This window comes from Ascaphus truei, chromosome 1, assembly GCF_040206685.1.
Source record: "Ascaphus truei isolate aAscTru1 chromosome 1, aAscTru1.hap1, whole genome shotgun sequence".
Lineage (NCBI taxonomy): Eukaryota > Metazoa > Chordata > Amphibia > Anura > Ascaphidae > Ascaphus > Ascaphus truei.
Window position 1 is genome coordinate 342,831,582 of NC_134483.1, and position 22,595 is coordinate 342,854,176.

At 38.6% G+C, this 22,595-nt stretch overlaps 1 protein-coding gene across 1 annotated transcript in view; it reads left to right on the plus strand.

Annotated features, from left to right (window-relative positions):
- The window catches only part of ETNPPL (ethanolamine-phosphate phospho-lyase), a 28,103-nt gene extending 7,501 nt beyond the window's left edge, over positions 1–20,602 (plus strand). The window contains exons 4-13 of the mRNA XM_075608300.1: positions 1,608–1,682; positions 3,912–4,005; positions 4,397–4,513; positions 7,056–7,138; positions 8,430–8,655; positions 10,281–10,435; positions 11,544–11,633; positions 15,455–15,585; positions 19,458–19,504; positions 19,716–20,602. Of these exons, the coding sequence (XP_075464415.1) occupies positions 1,608–1,682; positions 3,912–4,005; positions 4,397–4,513; positions 7,056–7,138; positions 8,430–8,655; positions 10,281–10,435; positions 11,544–11,633; positions 15,455–15,585; positions 19,458–19,504; positions 19,716–19,877 (1,180 nt within the window). The 3' untranslated portion in view covers positions 19,878–20,602. The remainder of the gene's footprint in view (positions 1–1,607; positions 1,683–3,911; positions 4,006–4,396; positions 4,514–7,055; positions 7,139–8,429; positions 8,656–10,280; positions 10,436–11,543; positions 11,634–15,454; positions 15,586–19,457; positions 19,505–19,715) is intronic.
- Positions 20,603–22,595: the final 1,993 nt, after the last annotated feature.

Sequence of the window (22,595 nt, forward strand, 5' to 3'; positions counted from 1 at the left end):
GGCCTCTCCATCTACTTCATTTCCAATGTGTGATTCAAAATCTAAAGGGTTAACAGAATTACCAATAACGAAGCTTCTTCGCTAGAGTTATTTCAGATATGGGTATAAAAATACTTTTAAATACACTACATACTACATGATTGCTATTAAAGTTCAACTCTTGTGGATTACTTTTGAACAGTTCTAGAATTTGCATAACCCCTGTATATCGTTACACAACAATGTTAGAAGTTGTGATATAACCATGGAAATTCTAGGGCTGCTTATTCAAGCCTGCAGACTAAAAGTGGGTGCTTCGTCATCATGGTAGCAATGTCTACTGCCAGAGGGGAGGTTATTAGTATTATTATATATTATTGTATTCTTATTATATTATATTTCTCCACCTCTTCAAATACCGGGCAGAATATTGACTGCTATTCACTTTGCTATTCACTTTGCAATGGGATCCACCTGAACTTTCTGTAGCTATGTAACTGGAGAAAACAATTACATTGTCTTTGTTCACATGTTCACCTTGAGTATTTTTTTGTAGTTGCTGAAACGTGTGTGTGTGTGTGTGTGTTTAATAAAGGCATATATATTTATTTATCCATCCATGCATCCATTCACTCTGCCAGAGTTGCAAAAGTCAGACCAGGCAGATCCTGTCTTTAAAGCTAGCCCCTGCACCTTTTTTAAGATCAGACAGGAAATAAAGACGGCACATTGACTATAGAATAGGGGGTTGTAAAAGTAAAAGGGGCAGTGCCACATAGTAGGACAAACAAATGGAATCGACCTATCAATCAAATTCAAAGAAAAGGGTACCCTGCCTGGTGCTGTCTTTAAGTGTTTGTGCACTGAGTTGCTAAATCTCTTGTTGCCATCTGCCTGGGAGGACTTCACAACCTCATATAGAAAAGTGAGCTCCCGCAGAGACTCACAAAGACAAGAAGAAAAAAGGCAATTATTAATTAAACATCATTGCTACTCGGTGCGCCTTTCTGCATTTTTTTTCTTCCTATCAATCAAATTGTAAAAATGAAATCCCCCCCATTAAAAAATTCTCTTGCTTGATTCTTGTGACAAATGCAAGTTTTTTTATTTTTACCAGGTCCTCTGTTCCTATCCTTATCTAGTATAGATGTGGAATGTGACAACAATTCATGGAAGCAGAGAAACGTTTCTCATACAGTAGATAAGAGCCAATTATTTGGGCTGCGTGATTCTCAGACTAATGAACGTGTGGTTGTTGAAATGCATAATCCATTTACCACGCTTTGCCTTGTCATATCTTACACAAAAAGTACCTCATAACTCTGTGCCCAGGACATACTGGAAAACGAGAGGTTACTCTCAATGTATTACTTACTGGTAAAACATTTTATAAATAAAACGTGCCTGAGAAAACAATGTCTGGAAGAAGTCGAATGAAACGTTAAGTACCCTGGACAGTTGTAACTGCTCTCATTTCTTTTCTTGGTAAAATATATTGCATTTGACTGCTTAATATTTTCTTGTTTTCCATATTGAGAACCTTTTTTGTCTTGCCACCATAAAGGGTATCTTGCTTTTTCAAGAGAAATTCTGTTGTGCCTAAGTCCCCGCTGCCCTTCTCTCTGCAGATCTGAAGCCAATGACCTTGCGCTACGTCTGGCGCGACAGTACACTGGCCATCATGATGTGATCACCCTTGATAAGTAAGTTTGCCAAGCAGAATTGAACATACAGTAGGGTCAGCTTCTCTTCTTCGCAAAGCTTTGAAATGAATGGACTTGCTACATATTGTACAACTATCGCTCTGGGAACAAACACAGTGATATTTTCTAGAACAGGAGGCATTGCTGAAACATTATACCCTTCCTGAAAAACAGGAAGGGTATCGACTAAACCGTTGAACATGAGGGTGAATGGGAACACATTAGCATCCTATATTCGTGTTATATTTATTGTTTTAATTAATCACTATTCTTATATTTTCCACAAAGTTCTGTTTTTTGAAACAATATTGTATGTTACTTGCTACAGAATGAATATCAACCCCACATGATGCATAATTATAAAATTCAAACTATGTATATATACTGTGTGTTTCTATTTATGTATGATTTTATGGATAATTAAGATTAATAACAATAATGAATCGTTTTAAATGCCTCCTTCCAGGAACATTTTGCTTTGTGTGCACCCACCCCCAACCCAGGAATTATATATTTAAGCCCCAGAGGGTTTCCTGTACTTGAAGACTAAATATTTCAATAACTCGCTCACTTTTGCGTGAGGCTATATAACATTGTTGTGTACCAGCAACAGATCATGTAACACACCAAGCGCCCCAAATGAAACACTTGGAGTATGTCATGATTTATTTTATTTGCTATTCATATTCAATGCATTTTAAATATTCAGATTAACCACACGGGGAGCAATGTATATTTTTAGTTACACCAGGGAACAGTCTGTGTTTACATTCCTCCAATAGCCGTGCTTGGCGTTTGTGATTGAAAGAAAAATATGTGCTTTTTTTATTACACCAAGGTCACAAATACAAAGTTGAAAAAATATACTAGGTTGAAAAATAGACTGTTGATCAATAAGCCTTAGCTTGTGTTAAACATGAAATAAATACTAATTTGACAGCCGTACCCATTTTCTTTTTAAATGTATTGAATTTGGTGCCCCTACTCAAACTATTTATCAAACAATGGTTGTCCAGCTTTTAAGATCAGAAAGTGAATCCCTGCTCTTCTCCCATTTGGGCTAACAATAAATGGGGAAATAAATATGCATAGTGAAACCTAAGTCTGTAAGACAAAGGAGACACTTGGTTACAACCTTTGATCAAATAATGCCAAGCCTGCTAACCAACGTCAAGGTAAGTCTCAGTAGCAGGTCCCTATGCTAAATGCATACAAATGTTCTGTGAAATATACCCTTAAGGGGTTAATACACTAATCATAAGCTTATGTAACTTAGTGCAGTTAAACTGGTATATTCCAGTGAAGATACTTACATGTATGCATGTAAAGTGAATTTACAGGGACCTTACTGGGAGATCACAATTGTTTGTAATTATCCTGCCTGCCTCTCTGCCAATGTTCTTATCCATACCTTCCCCCACCCCACAGCATCCCCTTCCCCCTACACATGCTGTTCCTTGTCACTGTTTTATTACCTTTCCAATGTCTTCAGACATCCCTTTCTCACCTCACCTTATCTACATCTGTTTTTTTCTTCTTTGTTTTCTGCTTTCCTAACCTCTGTTTTAGCCATAGATTCCTTTGTAAACCAGTGTTGCTGACCTGAGGAAGAGAGGAGAACTCGCGAAAGCTTGTCCTATTATGACATACCATTTTATTTGGAGTAACAATTTACCACCTAATCCTGAAGTACTCATTTATTCTGCACTATATATAGATAGATGGATAGATGGATCCCTACTTGGATGACAGTGAACTAAGGGATCTCATTTGGATAATTGAAACCTTTTTTTACCCAAATCTGAGAACTATAAGTATTTATAATTCATTTTTATTTAAAGTTAGACTTGGGAGGGGTTTCATTTCCTCTGGCTAATCTCTTCTGTGTGATCAGCAAGTGCTGTGTGATCAGCAGTCTCCCTACTCAGCTCATCTTCACTTGAATGGTTTCCTGATAAAGACAAAAACAAACAAAAATCTTGATTGACAGACCTTTCCCCATTCAGATGCCCCCAAGAAAGAAGAGATAATTCAGCTTTGTTGGTGGTCCAGACAGCACTAGCAAACCAGGTGTCCGTGACACTTGGAGGCATGTGTATCTGCAAGTTGACAAGTGATGGCACTTACCATTTAATGATTGAAATGAAATGACCCCTAATTATCTCTGTAGTAAATAAGTGTAAACCACTAAAACCAACGCTTATGTTTTGTTATTGTTCTTTGTTTTAGTGCTTACCACGGTCATGTGACTTCACTGATTGATATAAGTCCTTACAAATTTGCCCAGCTGGGAAAGGAAGCCAAGAAAGAATATGTGCATGTGGTATGTTTTTGCTGGAAGGACTTCTCTTTACTGTTTCCTGATTTTATTGGTAGCTTTAAAGAAGCAGTTCACACTTATTTTTTTTACTTGTCTTAACTGGGGGGAGGGGGGGGCGTTCCCATAACTGGGGGGAGGGGGAGGCGTTCCCAGCAGTTGATCTGTGCCCCTCCCACACCTAAGGACCCTTCTGAAGCAATTTTCTCCCCTGAAAATAATTCTTGCCCAGTGGATACAAAATGGCCTGGGGGTAATGCTCGCTTCAATGGTCTTATTGGTATTTCATTGTGTTACAACTGGTGGAGGGTGGGGGTGGGGGGAGGAATGTATGGGGCCCTAAAAATAAAATGTTAATAAATAGCTTAACTTCACGTAGCTGTTATCATATTTCCAGGTTCCGTCTCCTGATATCTACAGAGGGAAGTACAGGGAAGATCACCCTGATACAGCTGCAGCATATGCTGAAGAAGTCAATAACATTGTCACAGAAGCTCACCAAAACAACCGCCAGGTACTGAGAACTCCAGGGAAAGCTGCTGGTCTGTCCGGCTGGTCGGTAATCATACAATTGCTAGTTAGAAATGGCACGACAGTCATTCAGATTTCCAGAAAGGTGTTTTTGCATATCTTTCAATTGTTTTCATGTAGCTTATTGGGGGTGGGGGGGTGGTTCAGGATAAAAGTATTCAATAGTTACAAACGTACACAACTGCCTATGAAATTCTTTTTTGAGAACTTTTTGCAATCATATGATTGGTTTCTCCTATTTCTGAAGTCATCTGAGAAGTATACTCAAGTCCTAACAATATCGTTTTCTGATGGGGTTTTATATTTGAAGGACATCAAATCAGACCACACGTACGTTTCAGAGAACTTGCTGACTATACACTACTATGCTGTGATGTATCCAACAATATTGTTTTGCCTTTCGTGTACGGCTAATGTCAGAAATTGAATATGTTATTACAGACTCTTTGCTGGACCAACATCATGGGAGAAGATTAGTTCTGGGTTTTTTTTTTTCTTCTACCAAATCCTGTAAAATTTGAGGCGGATAGATATCCAATAATATGAGCAGCTGCCCCAGCCAAAGACGTTGAATTTACAAAGCAAATCGGCATTCTGTGTTTGCTTATGACTTGCATGTGATTGGTTCCGGCTTCTGTTCCGTTTTCATTAAACGTAACTGTCTTCTTGTGGGTTTTGTTTTTAGAAGCAGCATTTGCTACTAGCTACTAAAGCATGGCACATTTAGCATTCAGGAAAAATAATGATACAGTTTCTATTTAAATTATTTCTCAATACAGCTATTTACCTAGTGGGAATAAATAAAACAATTCTTTCCACCCCCTCTTAAGAAAAATACTGCAACGCAATATTCAAAGTAATTTTTTTTTTAAATTTTTTTTTATTTTTTACAGATACACTTCCAACGTGTTTATATATGTAAACATTTTTATTTTTATAATATGGGATAAAAAGTCAAAGAAATGCAAAAATACTAAAGCAGTTGATCTTGTAGACATAGAACTGCTTTGTTCTGCAAATAAGTCTGACTGTTTGTATTTCGTTCTGTTCTTTTTGCTTTATAGAAAAAAAAGCCTCTGTGACACAGAAAGAATGCCTTGCATTGAGTTGTGTGACAGAAGGGTAATTATGTGACAAAAAAAAGCAGGCAGAATGCTCATTTCTAACTTTCAATGTGTGACATTACGCTGTTGTTTTCTTTGACAATTCTAATCTTTTGAGACTGCTTTTGTGCTGTGAAACAGACCTCTTTTAGTCCAAAGGATTAGATGGATCAATGAGCTGTCTTTCACTTCTATAAAAAAAAAAATACTTTTTTACTAATGGACAGTTTTTTTTTTTTTTTTCCTTTTTCTTCCCTTTTGCATATTTTAGGTTTTGATGACCTTTCCCAGTTGCAGAACAAGCTGTGCTAAAGGCTAATGCCTCACCTACTTTTGGGAGACCCATGCTGTTGCACTGTAGTGCACCTCTTCGAATATAGTATACACTTCTTTATTCAGATGTTATTGATCAACATTGTGTTTCCAGAAGTACAACGATAGCTGGTCCTGCACCAACCATACTGTTCCTTACTGTGTAGAAAATTGTATTTAGGTGAAAATTGCCAAGAGCAAAAGATGAGAGCATATTAAAAATAGTGTAGGCCAAAACACCCTACGATAAACATAAGATTAAGCCGTTACCGGTTATCCTGATATTATATTCCAGTGATTGACTATTTCTGCTTAATCTGTTTGTTTATTGATGGATGATGGCTATAAACAGAAAGGCTGGGAGTTCTGCTTGGAACCTGCTGACTATTCACTGCGAATTTTAGCTTGGAACATGCTGACTATTCACTGTGAATTGTAGCTTGGAACATGCTGACTATTCACTGCGAATTGTAGCTTGGAACATGCTGACTATTCACTGCGAATTGTAGCTTGGAACATGCTGACTATTCACTGCGAATTGTAGCTTGGAACATGCGGACTATTCACTGCGAATTGCAGCCTGTTGACAGCAATAATGGCCAACAAAAGAGAACTTTTGCATGGATAACTCGCACAAGTGCATTTTCTCCTAAATAACCTTGGTTTTCCCTTCCCAGACTTAGAAAGTGCTCTCAGTTATTGATATCCAATCGACATTCAGGATCTTTCACCTGCTACTGTGAATATGGCCAGAGGAATAGTAAAATTAGTGATTGCAGGCCAGCTGCCTTTGGCCCGGATAAAAGCAAATGATACTTCTGTGTCACGTTGTTATGTCTGTCTATTACGTGTTATGCAGTAAATGGTAATGCTAATGGATGACAAGGAACATTTAAGGCGATGATGCTTATTGACTGACCCTTTTTTATTAACCTTCTCAGCAGAATTTGGTGCAATACCTGCTAGTCATTAATTTTGTTTTTAGAATGTTCAAAGGAATACGCTCAGTCATTATTCAATTGTTAAATCTCAACAGAACCAAGTTCAACATTTTTGTACAGAGTGTAATGCAAGAACTGCTCTAACGTCATCATCTTTTATGTACTGTAGATCGCCGCCTTTATTGCTGAATCCATGCAGAGTTGCGGAGGTCAAGTAATCCCACCAGCAGGCTACTTCCAGAAAGTGGCAGAGTATGTGCACAGCCTGTTGATAAAAAATTGTGTGTCTTTCAGATTAAATTAAATGTGGCCAGCTATGGAAAGCGGAAGCGTTAACATAGAAGTCAATAAGACAGGGAGGCACATTGTAGATTTGGAAAAAAGAGAATGGTGCTGAAAAGGCGCTTGTACGTGATAAACACAAAAACAGTGCATGTGTTTAATATAATGACGAGCACAAAAACTCATAGCTATGAGTTAGGCAGCCTAGTAATGCTGACTGAGGGAGCGGGGCCCTAGCCTTAGGCAGGAACAGGTAGAAAAAATGGCAGTGCACTGACAAAAGGAACAGAAGGAGGCTCACGGTTTGCAAAAGCAAAAGTTATTTATTGCATAAAAAAGATGGACTAAATGTCCCCCCTAAGCCACAGCACAGGTGGACTTGTGCTGGGGCTTAGGGGGGACATTTAGTCCATCTTTTTTATGCAATAAATAACTTTTGCTTTTGCAAACCGTGAGCCTCCTTCTGTTCCTTTTGGCAATGCACTGCCATTTTTTCTACCTGTTCCTGCTACTTACCTGGGAGATTGCACGCCTATTAATCATCTACTGTTGGACACTCCAGGAGAAATAAAAGTGAGTCTACTTTATGGGTCGCTGTACCCTGTTTTTCTCCTTATTATCATTATGGGACTTTGGTCTGTACTACTTATTGATGGTGCCGTTGGCATTAGGTACTAGTCTCCTAACCCTATTAGGGCAACGTTATTGTACATTCAGTACATTCAAAGGAGTTAATTCCAACGGCAGTTTATTACATTACAAGGACTTGTTTTTCTGAATGCACTGGCGTTCTATACATTCCTGCTTAGCCTTAGGCAGCCTAGTAATGCTGGCTAACAAAGTCAGAACACAATACAGAGAAAACAGATACAGACCTTAAAAGATAAAGTCCAATGAATGTCCAGATATACTGGTGGGGTGTTAAACTCCTAGTAAGGCAATCAAATCCTGTACACCTGGATCGACTTTGTGTCTCCGTGGATAACGTCCCGGGGATATGTGGAGTTAAACACAAAGAAAAATCATAGTGTACACTGCTGGTTATGAAACACATCACTAAAACAAACAAACATAAAACTCAAACATACAACACTAACTGACACTTAACATACGAGAGCATGTTTGGTCTTAAATTTTCAGAATCATGCTTTATTTGTAAAATAAATACTTACAATATAACACTGTTTCGAATGTAATGCACAGCATATTTCAGGATCCCCCCTCCCCATGTTCTTGCGTTGAAATGTCCGTATGCTTTCAGGTTTGTCCATAAAGCAGGGGGCCTCTTCATAGCAGATGAAGTACAGGTTGGATTTGGACGGATTGGAAAGCACTTCTGGAGTTTCCAGCTACAAGGAGAAGATTTTGTGCCAGATATTGTCACCATGGGAAAGCCAATTGGCAACGGACACCCAATGTCTTGTGTTGTAACAACTAAAGAGATTGCTGAAGCCTTTGGAGCCTCCGGAGTAGAATATTTTAACACGGTATGTCCCATAAAAATCTGCTAATGAGACTACTTGACACACTATCAATGTGAACATAGAAGGCGCAGCAGTGAGCCAACTGTTGTATGCTTTTCTTTTGAATCATATTGTGGTATCTAAACAATGTTGGGGTACTAGATACTATAACCCACCCATCTGGCTACTTCTAAAAAGTAGCAGAGTACGCCCACAGCCTAAGCAGCATAGAGACATAATGACGTCTTTTAGATTTGGTTAAACCTACAGAGCTATTGGAAGGCCTCCAGAGCCTTCCAACCAAGAAGCCAATGACTTGAAAAGGTACAATGTAGACCAGCTGGTGTACATTCAAGTGATTGCACTAAAGCGAGTCTGATTAGGAGAGCAGGAGAAATGATAAGCAGACCTCTCTGATTGGGCTGGCTAACGCCTTCCTCTATCAGGTTATCTGCAGAGAATGTCAGGGCCTCACAACGTAGGTCCGTAATATAGGGGGTGCGCACGCGGCCCTAGTATACAATGGCTGGCTAACCACAGTCAACTATAAGTGCCGCACGCGCACCCCCTATATTACGGGCCTTAGTATGCTCCTGCTATTGACCATAATTATTTTGCTGCTTCCCCCCATGGTTAGTTTCAGGACAGGGGGAAAGCAAGTTACAGAGGAGGAGACGCAGCTGGGAGTGGGAGTTACTAAAAAGACCCGCATAACCAGTCCAGAGACAAACACAAACACAGTGCTCTGGACTTGCTAAGCTGCTTGTCACAAAGGATACAAAGGGGAAGTTAAAGTGGACCGTTTCATCATGTAAATTTCAAGTTGAATGAATTCAACTAACAATTATGTCCACTGTTCTTATAGTATGCGGTGGTTAAGAGTACAACAGGTTGCCAGGCTGTCAGTGATTTGAAAGTAATATGTTGCAGGGCCCTGCAGCATTAGAGGCAATCCAAGCAGCCCTTCAGATGTAAAAAAAACAAAACACTTTTTTGTTTTAATATATGCAGCCTTTGATTACCCTTATTGAAAACTAATTACCTAAACTGCAGATCGATTGGTTCTCCCATAACCGATCAGAAAAGATCCTGCACCCCAGAGTTCACTAAATGGCCGCCTTTCAGTTTCAATCAATCCTTCAGTCAGTGTAACTCAGCAGCTACAATGTATCCTTTATATTGCTATCAACATTATCTATTGTTATAGTTTGCACTTCCAACTGCTGGGAATATTAACAATTATCACACACAGGAACGTGTTGCAAAGATCTGGCGCTGCTGGGGAGGTGTGTTATAGCCTGCAATAGAAATCAAAGGATGCTCATTATATTAAAACTAATTAAAAATGGCATTGCGTTGAATTTAAAAAAAAAAAAAAGTAGTAATTATCTAATTCTACTAAACTGATTTATTTAAAAAAAAAAAAACATTTAGGATATTGCATGTATTGCACCTTTAATATGTTCAAGAAGAATCTGGTTATCTATTTTTGTATGTGCATTTTAATATCATGAGAAACATTCTAACAGTAATACAAAAGTGATAAAGAATGCACCACTTTATTCTTGATATCAATATCGCGTAATGAAGGAGAGAAGTAAAGTGTTAAGTATATTGACCAGCTTATGTTTTATTCTGTTCTTTTGAAGTTTGGAGGAAACCCGGTCTCGTGTGCCATCGGTTTGGCTGTGCTGGATATAATTGAAAAGGAAGACCTCAGAGGAAATGCTACTCGAGTGGGGAGCTATCTAATAGATCTGCTAAATGAGCAAAAAGCAAAGCATCCATTGATAGGAGATGTCAGGTAATTGTACTTTGTGAAACTACTGGAACGATGTAATAACTTTAGCTGCAAAATACTTTCGATTACAGATAGCCGATAATCCAGGCCATTGTTATGATAACAATGCAATACGATTATACAGAGACCAATGTGAGAGGCTGTATGGCCAAAATAGTTTAGTAAATTCAAAAAAAGAAATTATTTTTTGCGCAAAGAATAAATACTGATATTAGATGACAACAGATTGATTGCTGTGATTTTCTTGCTACGACTATACAATATTCACCAGGGCTAAAGTTTAATATCCATTATCAGTTGATAATGGCTCGGGGCAGTGCAGGGATCATACACATACACTTCAGTTATCTATCTGCATTTCTGACTTTCTTGGGACTTGTCATTGTATTGCAGCTGCAGAATAAAGTCAGCTCCTTTTTTTTTTTTACTGCATCTTGCAGTGCTGTTCGTAAGGACGAGGTGTTGACTCTGTGCCATCGTTTGTACAGCCAGTAAAAATATCACTTGTGAGCACATTCACATGTCTCATGACAGGCCAAAGTTATTTAGAACGTTAGTTGTGTATGAACTCTCTCTACCTCTCCAGCCCCTTCTACAACTGTAAAAGTAACATTGTTATGGCCTTGTTGGCTATCATACGACAATGCATCTATATATCATTTTCCTTGGTTCGTTTTCCCAAATAATATTACAATCTGTAAATGATTTTTCCTTTGCAGATTAAGGCTCTGTGCTTAGTCACTCGAGTGAACAGGCCGTAATGTAACTCGTGGCTTAGTACTACTTCGTAAATACAGCTCAACCCCGTTATAATGCGATCCGTTACAACGCGAATCCGCTTATAGCGCGGTGCAAGCGTGGCTTCCATTTTTTGTATTTATGAATACTTTACAACAGGATTATTGGTATCTTAAATACTTTATTGTACAATGCATACAATTGTACATTATTTCTAATGCGATCCGCTTATAGGGCGATGTGATTCTTTGGACCCCAAGGACAGCGTTATAAGGGGGTTGAGCTGTAGGTGTTGAATTTCTTGTGACATTTGAAGATAAAAATGTAATTTTTACTGTTGCGTTGCTGAGCATGCTTTTTCCCTTGTGTGTAGGGGCGTTGGCTTGTTTGTTGGTGTGGATCTGGTTAAGGACAGACAGACGAGAACTCCTGCTACAGCCGAGGCGCAGCACATCATTTACAAGTAAACACCCCTTGACTCATTTCATCAGTTTACTAAATAGCATGGGACTAAGTAACTTGGCGTTTATTGATCCATTTGCATAGTGTTAAAAAAAAAAAAATTCCACTGACATTTGTACAGAAACGAGCCCCTTATCTTTGCTTTAACCACTGATATCATGGCTTTGGAGAATCGGTCAGGAAATAATAATGCCATTTTGCTTCTGGATTAGGAAGTATGGTATTTTTACCTAATTTGATGTCGTGTGTGCGCATAGGTACAGGATTGGGGGGGACTGAGTGCACAGCAGCACGCAGGAAATACACACTGTGCAGTAACTACTGCACCGACACACTTTATTCGAGCAAATACCCAGTATGTACCTGGCAGATACCTGGAATGCGCCGCTCCTCACCTCTGACAAGCCCCATTGCGTTTGCCTTCCCAGCCTGGGTTCATGCCTGGCTGACGGGCGGCTGATCTGTTAAATGATAATGATTAGGATTTAATAGGCTGCAATGCTTCGCGTGTCTACCAGATGGCATAAATTCATGAATTGTAATGCAGTATATATATATATATACTGTGCAGTATTGCAGCCAGCGGGAATAAAATGCTTCAATCCCTGCCTGGAAAATACCTCAATGCACTCGGGCAGAAAACAGTCACAAACCTCAATACACCCGGGTATTCCCGAATTCGTGGGACTAGCCGAGCTCGAATAAAGTGTGTCGCCAGTGTATGGCTGTGGCACTGTCCTTCCTCTGAGCCAGGCCCATCACACTCAGAATCATTTTGGAGAAAATTCTCTCCCCCTCACCTCTTCCCCCCCACCCCTTACCTCTCTCCCCCACTTCCTTACCTTTCTTCCCCCCTCACCTCTCTTCCCTCCCCCTCACCTCTCTTCCCTCCCCCCTCGCCTCTCTTCCCCCCACTCGCCTCTCTTCCCCCACTCGCCTCTCTTCCCCCCACTCGCCTCTCTCCCTTCTCTCCCCCCACTCGCCTCTCTCCCTTCTCTCCCCCCACTCGCCTCTCTTCCTTCTCTCCCCCCACTCGCCTCTTCTTCTTCTTTCCCCCCCCTCACCTCTTCTTCTTCTTCCCCCCCCCTCATCTCTTTCCCCCCCTCACCTCTTCTTCTTCCCCCCCTCACCTCTTCTTCTTTCCCCCCCCCCCACCCTCACCTCATCTTCTCCCCTCCCAGCCAAACAACTCACTCACCAGACAGCGAAAGAACTCGCTCACCAGACAGCGAAAGAACTCGCTCACCAGACAGCGAAAGAACTCCCCAGCCTCCGGGCTGCATAATAAAGCTTCTTGGACCGCATTCTGACAGGCGTGCTCTGGGTGTACTAGGAATTTAAGAGACAGTACAAACTGTAACAGCTTGCCTGCCACACGCATTGTGTGCCAGAGGGAAACAAAGACATTGCAGGTCAGGGGCATGAGTTGAAGGAAGCAGAATCGGGGCTAGTTTCATGTGATCACTTTAGCAGGCAAATTAGTTCATGTAATTGCTCTTTGGACGACCTTTATAATACCCTGGGATTCAAGGCAAAAATTCTGCACCCCAGAGTGGCTCCACTTTTGTCATGATACACATACCCCCTCTGTATACAAATTTGGCACAATCTCTAGAAACCTACGATGGGAAAACTAGGGATGATAATATAATAGGGATTATATAGTAAATAACCCTTTTTAATTTCTTTATTTAATGTCTTATAACTATTTTATAATGTGGCCTATTTATTTTAGATTTACGTGTGTGTGTGTGTGTGTGTGTGTGTGTGTGTGTGTGTGTGTGTGTGTGTGTGTGTGTGTGTGTGTGTGTGTGTGTGTGTGTGTGTGTGTGTGTGTGTGTGTGTGTGTGTGGTGTGTGTATATATATATATATATATATAGTGTTCGACAAACCTATACATTTGCACGCCCCGGGCGAGTGGATTCAACATCGTGGCGAGCTCCTATTGGCCCAAGCAGCACACGTGTGGTACTAGGTGGCGAGTAGATTTTTTTTTGTTCAGCAAGTATGGTATTACAAGTTTGTTATGTTTTGTATTACGCTATTTCAAGAGTTCAATTCTTATCAAATGTAATAAGAGGAGAGGGATGAGTACAGTATATTAAGAAAGCAGGGGGTGACGCTGCAAGTGGAGTATGGCATGTAAAGGTCGAAACACAGACTACAGGACCACTTATTATACTCTCCCAGTGCAAAACGGATGCAATGTTAGAAATAGCACCAGATGTATCCACGTTAGATACAATTGAAAGACAGTTAGGTGCAAAGTTATTTATCGAAGTCTCTGGACTTTAAAACGGGTGCAAAATAAATAAATAAACAGAACCAGGTTTATCCATGTGAAATGTCACTTGCTTTCAAACAAGTAGAAACTTGGATTGTTCTTCTGTGGCAGAAGAAAATTCCTTTGGCATGTGAGGAAAGGGTATTTTTGTTTCCTTCATGCTGATTTTGTTATATATACTTATAGCCAGAAATCCAAGAAGCAGAAAGCGCAGGAACAGTTTGCAAAAATGGTTAGAATTTTTTTTAAAGTTCTCTAAGTGACACAGTACGACCATAATAACATAACGAAACTTACATATGTACATAGAAAGTGGAGGGACACCAGACAGACTTGGATAAGCAGCCAATGGGTGATGATTGTGGGTCATGAACGACATCAGCCGGATGAAGTCTAAGGTCCTCTCCACCAGTCTGAGGCTCCAACTCCGCTAATGAGCAGCCCTTTTAATTTGCAGGGCACAATTTCAACAGTATCATGTAGCATCGCAGCCATAAAATATGTATCAATTTAAATTGGCTTTCTAACAATGACACTATTGGGATTTATATTGTAGTTTACCCCTAGTTTAATACCATAAGAGAATGCATAAGCTGATTGTATTATAAATTATTATATATGAACCTGAGGCTCTTTGAACAAATTGGCACGATCCCAATGTAACAAACTGTGATTGGCTTAATGGGGCTATATAACATATACCAGCAACCCCTATACGTGACCCCCTAACGAAGCACATAAATGTTAAACGCGTAGAGGTCACGTGCGGTTGCTGCATGCGTTCTCATTGGTGGAGCCTCAGACTGGTGGAGAGAGGATCTTAGATTTCATCTGGCTGTTCATGGTCTGGACCCACCAATCTTCACCCATTGACTGCTTATCCAAGTCTCCCGGTCTGTTCTCTCCCCAAATTCTATGCACATATGTAAGTTTCGTTATGTTATTATGGTCATAATGTTTTTATACCCTGTTGTCCTTTTTCTGCTTGTTATCTGTGTGTGCTATTGTGAAGTACTCCTGTTTATGGCTGCACAGGGAATACAGTTTTACACCACTTATATTTGGGACAGCATGAGCGCAGATATATATATATATATATATATATATATATATATATAAATCTATATATATATAAATCTATATATATATATATATAAATATATATATAAATATATATATATAAATATATATATATATATATATATATATATATATAAATATATATATAAATATATATATAAATATAAATAAATAAATGTTGGAAAGAAAGCAGCCAGAATTAGAGTGGTACTTGGAAATGAGCTTGAAGCCTTGTTTGGACAGAATAATACATAAATGCATAAAATAGATATTGAAAAGGAGCATTTGGAAGTTTTTAAATAAGATGTTTGTTTGCGTCAATGATGGTAGCAATGGAAATAATAACCATGTATTTCATGCGTAATAGCTGAAAAAGGAGCAGGGTATCCATTCAAACCATTTCAGATACTTGGCAAATAAAGATGTGTGATAACTTGTGTCTTTATCTTTTGTTAGGCTGAAAGAAAGGCGGATCCTTCTTAGTGCAGACGGGCCTTACAGAAACATTCTAAAATTTAAGCCCCCTATGTGCTTTACAGTGGAGGATGCAAAGATGGCTGTGGATGCAATTGATGAATTGCTTACAGGTATGGCTCTACATTTTTTGCTTGTTGATTGATAATTGCATTTATGTGATTCACATATTTGCTTAAACCTGAGCTTTGTTTTTCTTAATGAAATTAACACTCCACTGTCAAGAGTAATGGATGCTTGGGTCAGCCGTAAATAATACCTTTTTTTCCCTATATTGCATTCACAGGGTACACAATTATGTACGTACAATTTTACAGGTCTATGTCCTTGCCCCAAATTTTAGTGCCTGATGCTGAAATCGGTTGTCCTAGGTAACAAGTAAAGTTGTCAATAGGATTTAAACCAGGTTAATTGCTTCAAAAGCCGTGAAATTGCCACTAAATTACTGATTCAATCCCATAAGCAATTATATAGAACTCGTGAGAAGACATTTACATGTCCGTTAGGTCCAGAAATCTTCCTTACCCCATAATCACACGGCATACAGTGCATCTTCTGCAGCCAAGGAGTCTGGGTAATGACATGCAAATGAGCACTCGCAGTGTGTCACTTTTTGCTTTTTACCCACATTGATATTGCATAAGCTTAAATGGATCCAGTTCAGATAAGTAGATAAGCAAAAAGTGACAAACTGAGTGATTGTTTACGTATGATGAACCAGAATCCCTGGCTGGAGTAGAAACACGGTATGCAGTATAATTATGGGGTAATGCAGGTTTGGAGATCTGTCTGAGATACGTGACTGTGGTCACAATGGATTATTTAAAATCCTTCCTGTATGTTGTACAGTGGAGGGTTTCTGTCACTTGTTTCCTCACCATAACTTCTTTGTGTACCTGGTTTGTAGCCATGACCAGCTTCACAATACAAGGCAAGTAACTAACCTCACACTGATAAGACATCACAAGTTGAACGAGATGCTAGTGAGTATGCTTGCCGTTAAAGCAGTGTAACACAGCAAGTATAAGCTTAGAAGCTATTTATGTGCAAAAATAACATCTGAACAACATTTTATTAGGATAAATGTAACATCACATCATTATAGCATTGCATTGTCAAAGTGTAATGTTATGCATGTCGGTAATTCTCCAATCCAAAATCTATAGGTCTTTAGCTTGAGTTGGGAAAGAGAGACGTAAATAACACTGGGAAATAATGCTATGTGGTTAGACTGTGGTGTTACCGCCATCGACACCCTGTGAAAGCGCTATTTCAGGGTCTGAATGGGGGTACCGCCAAGTTTAGCAATGAATTAACTAACGTAACTTAAGGCCCTACATTACTCTTAACTGATTTTAAGTGGATAGGGGGTGATGCCCTATTTGCATATCAGTTGAAGGTCCTTATCACTAGCGGCTGTTAGTTAGCACTATTTTCTCTATAGGAGAAAACATGGCTTAGTGTTATGGTATTGTCCTTTGATTATATAAAATTTGCTTAATGTGAAGTTAAGTTGGGTTTGTGTCCTGTTAAGGGACTTAATGTAGATTTGTGGATGTGGGCCTATGAGTGCTCATTTGCATGTGATTAGATAATGCAATGTAGAAGCACTATATCCTGTGTGATTATGGGGTTGCATATGTACTCACTTTTTTTTAGGGCTGCTAAACATGCCAAGTTTTCAATATTTCTCTAATTACTTTACTTTTCCCTAAAAATTGCTAAGGCAACATGCTTAGTTGTATAATGCAGACCTGTAAAAGTTGTATAAGTTTTAGTTGTATAAGCTTAGTTGTATAATGCAGACCTGTAAAAGTTGTATAAGTTTTAGTTGTATAAGCTTAGTTGTATAATGCAGATCTGTAAAAGTTGTATAAGTTTTAGTTGTATAAGCTTAGTTGTATAATGCAGACAAAATGCCCCAAGACATAGAACAACAAATGTATTAAGTACTATGAGAACTTTTTAAAAGACGAGTTGGCACTCACAATCAATTTAATTTTAAACAGCCTTTGATTATTGGATACGTAGTCGATTGTCCCTAGGACATTCAGTCCTGCCTCAATGCTCCCTCCAGCGCTTACACTTCAGGGAATCACTCAATACGTTTCACTGTTTCTATGACTGCTTCATCAGGGGTCGCAGGCGCAAGGTCGCAATGCTAGCCAGCCGGCTTCATTGATTCCCTGAGGAGATGGCGCTGGAGGGAGCATTGAGGCAGGGTTGACTGCGAGCAGGCAGAGGCTTGCCGTGGACACCCTGACTGGATCTAATATTCTAAAGCTGGTTTTAAGAAAATTGTTTTGTGAGTGCAAACTCGTCTTTTTATAAATGTTCTTTGTACTTAATACATTTGTTGTGCTATGTCTTGGGGCGTTTTTGTTTGTGCTCGTTTTACAGATCTGCAATTGAATCCTGTGTGGTAAGAGGACCACATGTTCCCAAGGAGCACAGAACACCCATTGACCTTTGCAACACCACCGTGTTAGACACTTGAGACCTGAGACTTTTTCCGTTTAGCTATATATTGACCTGAAAACCCAGCCTGTTAGTAACCCGCATGGTCTAAATTCAGACAGCTCTGATCTAATTATAATGTAATATGGATTGTTTGACAAGAGAAGGACACGAGTCAAGGGGGTGGGGGGGGGGACAAAAAGGACAAACCTTTATGTATAGGAAATGTGAAATAGAGAAACTTGAAGCAGCAGTTTACGATATATGCAAGCTAACCTCACTAAGGAAATAAACGTGCTACAGTGTGCAGAGTTGTACTGGGTATCACTTCTGTGTACTCTTTTGTTAATATACTCCTTTTAAAGAGGCGGTCCAAGCAGTTTAAAAAAAAATACGTTTTTGTTTGTTTTTAAATATATGCAGCATTTGATTACCTTTATTAAAAACGAATTACCTAAGCTGCTGATCGATTGGTTCTCCCGTGATTGATCAGCAAAATCCTCTTTCAGAGGGTTCACTAAATGTCCGACTTTAAGTTTCAATCAATCCTTCAGTCAATGTAACTCAACAGCTACAATGTATTCTTATATTACCAAGGTAACATTGTCTTTTGTTAGTTTGCAGCTCAAACTGCTGGGAATATTAGCAACACATTATCACAAACAGGAAAGTGTTACAAAGATCTGCACTGCTGGGGAAGTGTGCTACAACCTGCTATAGAAATCAAAGGATGCTCAGTATATTAACACCTTAAAAATGGCATTAAGAGCTTAATTTTTAAATGAAAAAAAAGGTAGTAAGTATTATCTAATAGTACAGAACCAATTCAAACAAACAAACAAACAAACAAACAAACAAACAAACAAACACGTAGGAGATTGCTTCTTTAAGCCTTTCAAAGAAAGAGGGGAGGGGCTCATCTAGCATTAAAAGGTTTAATAAAAACAGACTACAAACAGTATTGAAATGGCACTTTATTTGTATGCTGGACCACAATGTCCAGTAACTCACATTTTGGATAAAACCCCCCGCCTGTACAGTATTTTCTTTGTCATATTCTTGTGGGCTAAAAGTGGAATAAGCAAATATCATACCATACCATGGATTTATCAGATAATGTTTTGAAATACAGGGCTCACTACATCTTTCATACAGTCCTATATTAAGTTGCACATGTGTGTTGGCGTGTAATCTGCATACTGCCCTATTTTACATGTAATAGGACACCAGCAGGAGAAAAAACAGCTTTTCTGCTACAACACACTTGTGTAGACCAAACCGGGTCCCAGTATTCATTACATTTGGTGGTGACGTCATCGTAACAGTTACTACTTTTGTATCACGTGTATACAACATTCAGACAAACAATAACACTTTGCAAAGTGTGTACTGCTATTCTTTCTCTGTCCAAACTCCTAATCATGCAGACTTCATGTAAGAGACTTGCCGGATCTGTCTGCAAAATATCACGTTGCATAAACCTAACACCTTAAGAACAATATTCAGCTTTTGTTTATCTTTTTTTTAGCTTTTGAAGAAGCAACTGGAAGCAGATCAGAAGTGAACAAAAGAAAAGTAAGTTGTCAAACATATCAATATTTGTAATGAAATATGCCTGCAATATGCTTAGAAATCTAGAGGGCCGGCTAAATATAATTGTCGTCTTTCATCATTTCTTCACCTTTGTATTGTGTTCTTCTGCCTGTTGATGCTCTCGAGGCATCAATGCATGAATCTGAACACTCACTCATAAGGCAATGTTTTGCTAAATGTCACTGTGTTCCAGGTGTCTAATGACGAGGGCAGTGATGTCTGCAGAGTGGACGAGAAAATATGGTCCAATCAGATACATGAGAGTATTAGCCAACTGAATGGAAATGCCTGCAGACAAGAGAATGGATTTCACTCTGAGAACCATACAGCCACATGCAAAAGAATTAGAACATAAAGGAGCGCTATTTTTTTTAACGGAATTGCCAATGCATGTTTGAGTATAAAATGATGAGTGTGTGAGTGTGTGTGTGTGTGTGTGTGTGTGTGTGTGTTTTTTTTTTAAATTTTTGTGCTGTTTATTTTACTCTATACGCTATAATTTCAATGTCATATTGAAATGCTAACTATTTCCATGTTTTAATGGCTTACATTTATAATACACATTATTTACATGTCAGTTACATGTATGTATACCTTGAGTTACCTCAGTATAGATATAGAGAATATCATATGCAATGAGCTGACCCTGTTCCAGACTTCAGTGGGATCAATAACCTCACACTAACCTCTTGGTTCAACTCATTGACTACCCACAAAGTGCCACCAAATGTCATCAGCTCCTTTTGGGCCATATCAGGATGTTGGTGACCTGAGAATGGAAATGGAACCAATGATCCTAATGTTAACCACCCAATGTAATATTGTGTGCAAGCTTAGCAGAATCAAAACATTCTACCGTTTTAAACTACAGCTTAGGAACACGTTTGTACCTTATCTACATGGCAAGTTTCCTTTTCTACTTGGTAAATGTCATGATTTTGAGAATTGTTATGACATGCTGACTATATACAGTGTTATTATGGCTTACAAATGATACAATGATCAATGTTACTTTGGTGTTTAGTCTCACAACTACAATAAGCTGGAGTCTACATCAAGTACAATAAAAAATAATATTGATTTTGTGTTTCTTGGAAGGTTTTCTTTTCTTCTTGTAATTTTTTTTTGAAACTGCAGGTCCCAGTCTCTTGGGCATGTTTTGATGACAAAGTGGGGTGACAAAATACAGGGTCCATAGTGAGGTGGATTGTATTGAGAAGGCTTAGTCAGACGGTGTCAATTTAAAAGAATAAATACTCTGGTAGTTGGTTAAATTCCGATCATTTTAAGGAGAAGCTTCTGCATTAGCCTCTGACATGTAGCGGTGGATGCTATTTCAGCAGTTCTACCAGACAAATTATAAAAAAAAATGTTTTATATAATTATTATTATTTATTATTATTATAACAGCGGTTTACTTCTATATTCTCACTGGGTGGTGTCAGTTTGACTACCTTTGCTACTAAACTGTTATTTTATACTGTATAACAAACATATACATTGTAAAGAATAAAGCAGTCATATTCACACACGCAGGGTGTTTATCAGTTAACAGATATTATAGCCCATGCTAGCGTTGATGTAGTAGTGAATACTGTGATTACAACACTCCGTCTTGCTGCGCTTTATCTGAGGTATTTTTGAAACATGAGGAAATATGCAATGCCGTAATATAAAGGGAAGACATTGGCTGCAATAGCCCAATAACGTGGCTTTATAGCTGTTGACGCTGATTATAATGCTAGCATTCGCTGCGGTTTTTCTAAGATCCAGACTCGTATCCTCAGTATATTATCAGTAAAGCAGTAACATCATAGAACGCTGGGCACTTAATTGCTAATAATTGGCATTTGGCACACCTACATACCTTTTTTAAATTTCAAATAATTTTAGACCAGCGATAAGGCGCAACATCACAATATGCAGGGCATTTACTAGTTTACAAACTTAATAACCCATAATAGCATTTGTGAACATGAAGGGGGAAATGTTAATACTTTTCATGTGTTGATACTTTAAGACACTTGTACACTAGAGAGGTGTTTACATTCAGCTTTAACGCCGCACACTCACACTGGCACACTCACACTGGCACACTCAAAATGTATTTCTTTTTATATTGGGTGTGTATATTTAATTTTCAAATGTAAATAAAGGTTATGTTTTATTTATGTGGTGTACTTCCAAGTGAACATCTTATTTGGGCATATTTCTCTTATGCGCATGTTCATTTACCTGGGTTTATTTAAATTCAGTGTTCACCCAGTCATTATCTATAACTGGTTTTCCCAGGTCGTTATTGCCACATGAGTAATACAGTAAACCACTTCAATAATAAAATAAACAAAAACATCTCTGCACAGCTCTGCGAAAAGAGCTTCAGAAGACAAGAATTAGTGGGAAAATATGCAAAATTAACTATTTCATAGGTTAATACATCTTCATGGGACTAAAAACCTACACATTTCACATCCAATGGTGCTTTCTCAATGAGTATCCATCCCAGCGGAAGTGATATAAATACCAGTCCAATTGAGAACAATCATATTAAGACAACAATAAAAAAGTCCTGCTGAACAGCTCTAAGATACAGTAAATATAGCGTATATAATGGTTTTAAGGTCCCATTCTATGTTAATCCTTCTCTGGTGGAGAGGTTTTAACTATCACCATCTCGTATTCTATACGGAACATACTCTATTCCACAATATTACATTATTGCAATCAGCTTTTGGGACAAAGCAAAAAAAATGGTTTGACACCGGGTGATTTAAAAATATACTCATAATCAGTCTGACATGTTTCATAATTTGTATCTTTAAAAGCCAGTGGTAAGACCGACAGCACTTCTGACAACCACACTTTAACAGGTACAGTGGTGTGAAAAAGAAAGTACACCCTCTTTGAATTCCATGGTTTTACGTATCAGGACATAATAACAACCATCTGTTCCTTAGCAGGTCTAAAAATTAGGTAAATACAACCTCAGATGAACATCACATGACATATTACACCGTGTCATGATTTATTTAACAAAAATAAAGCCAAAATGGAGAAGCTTTGTGTGAAAAAA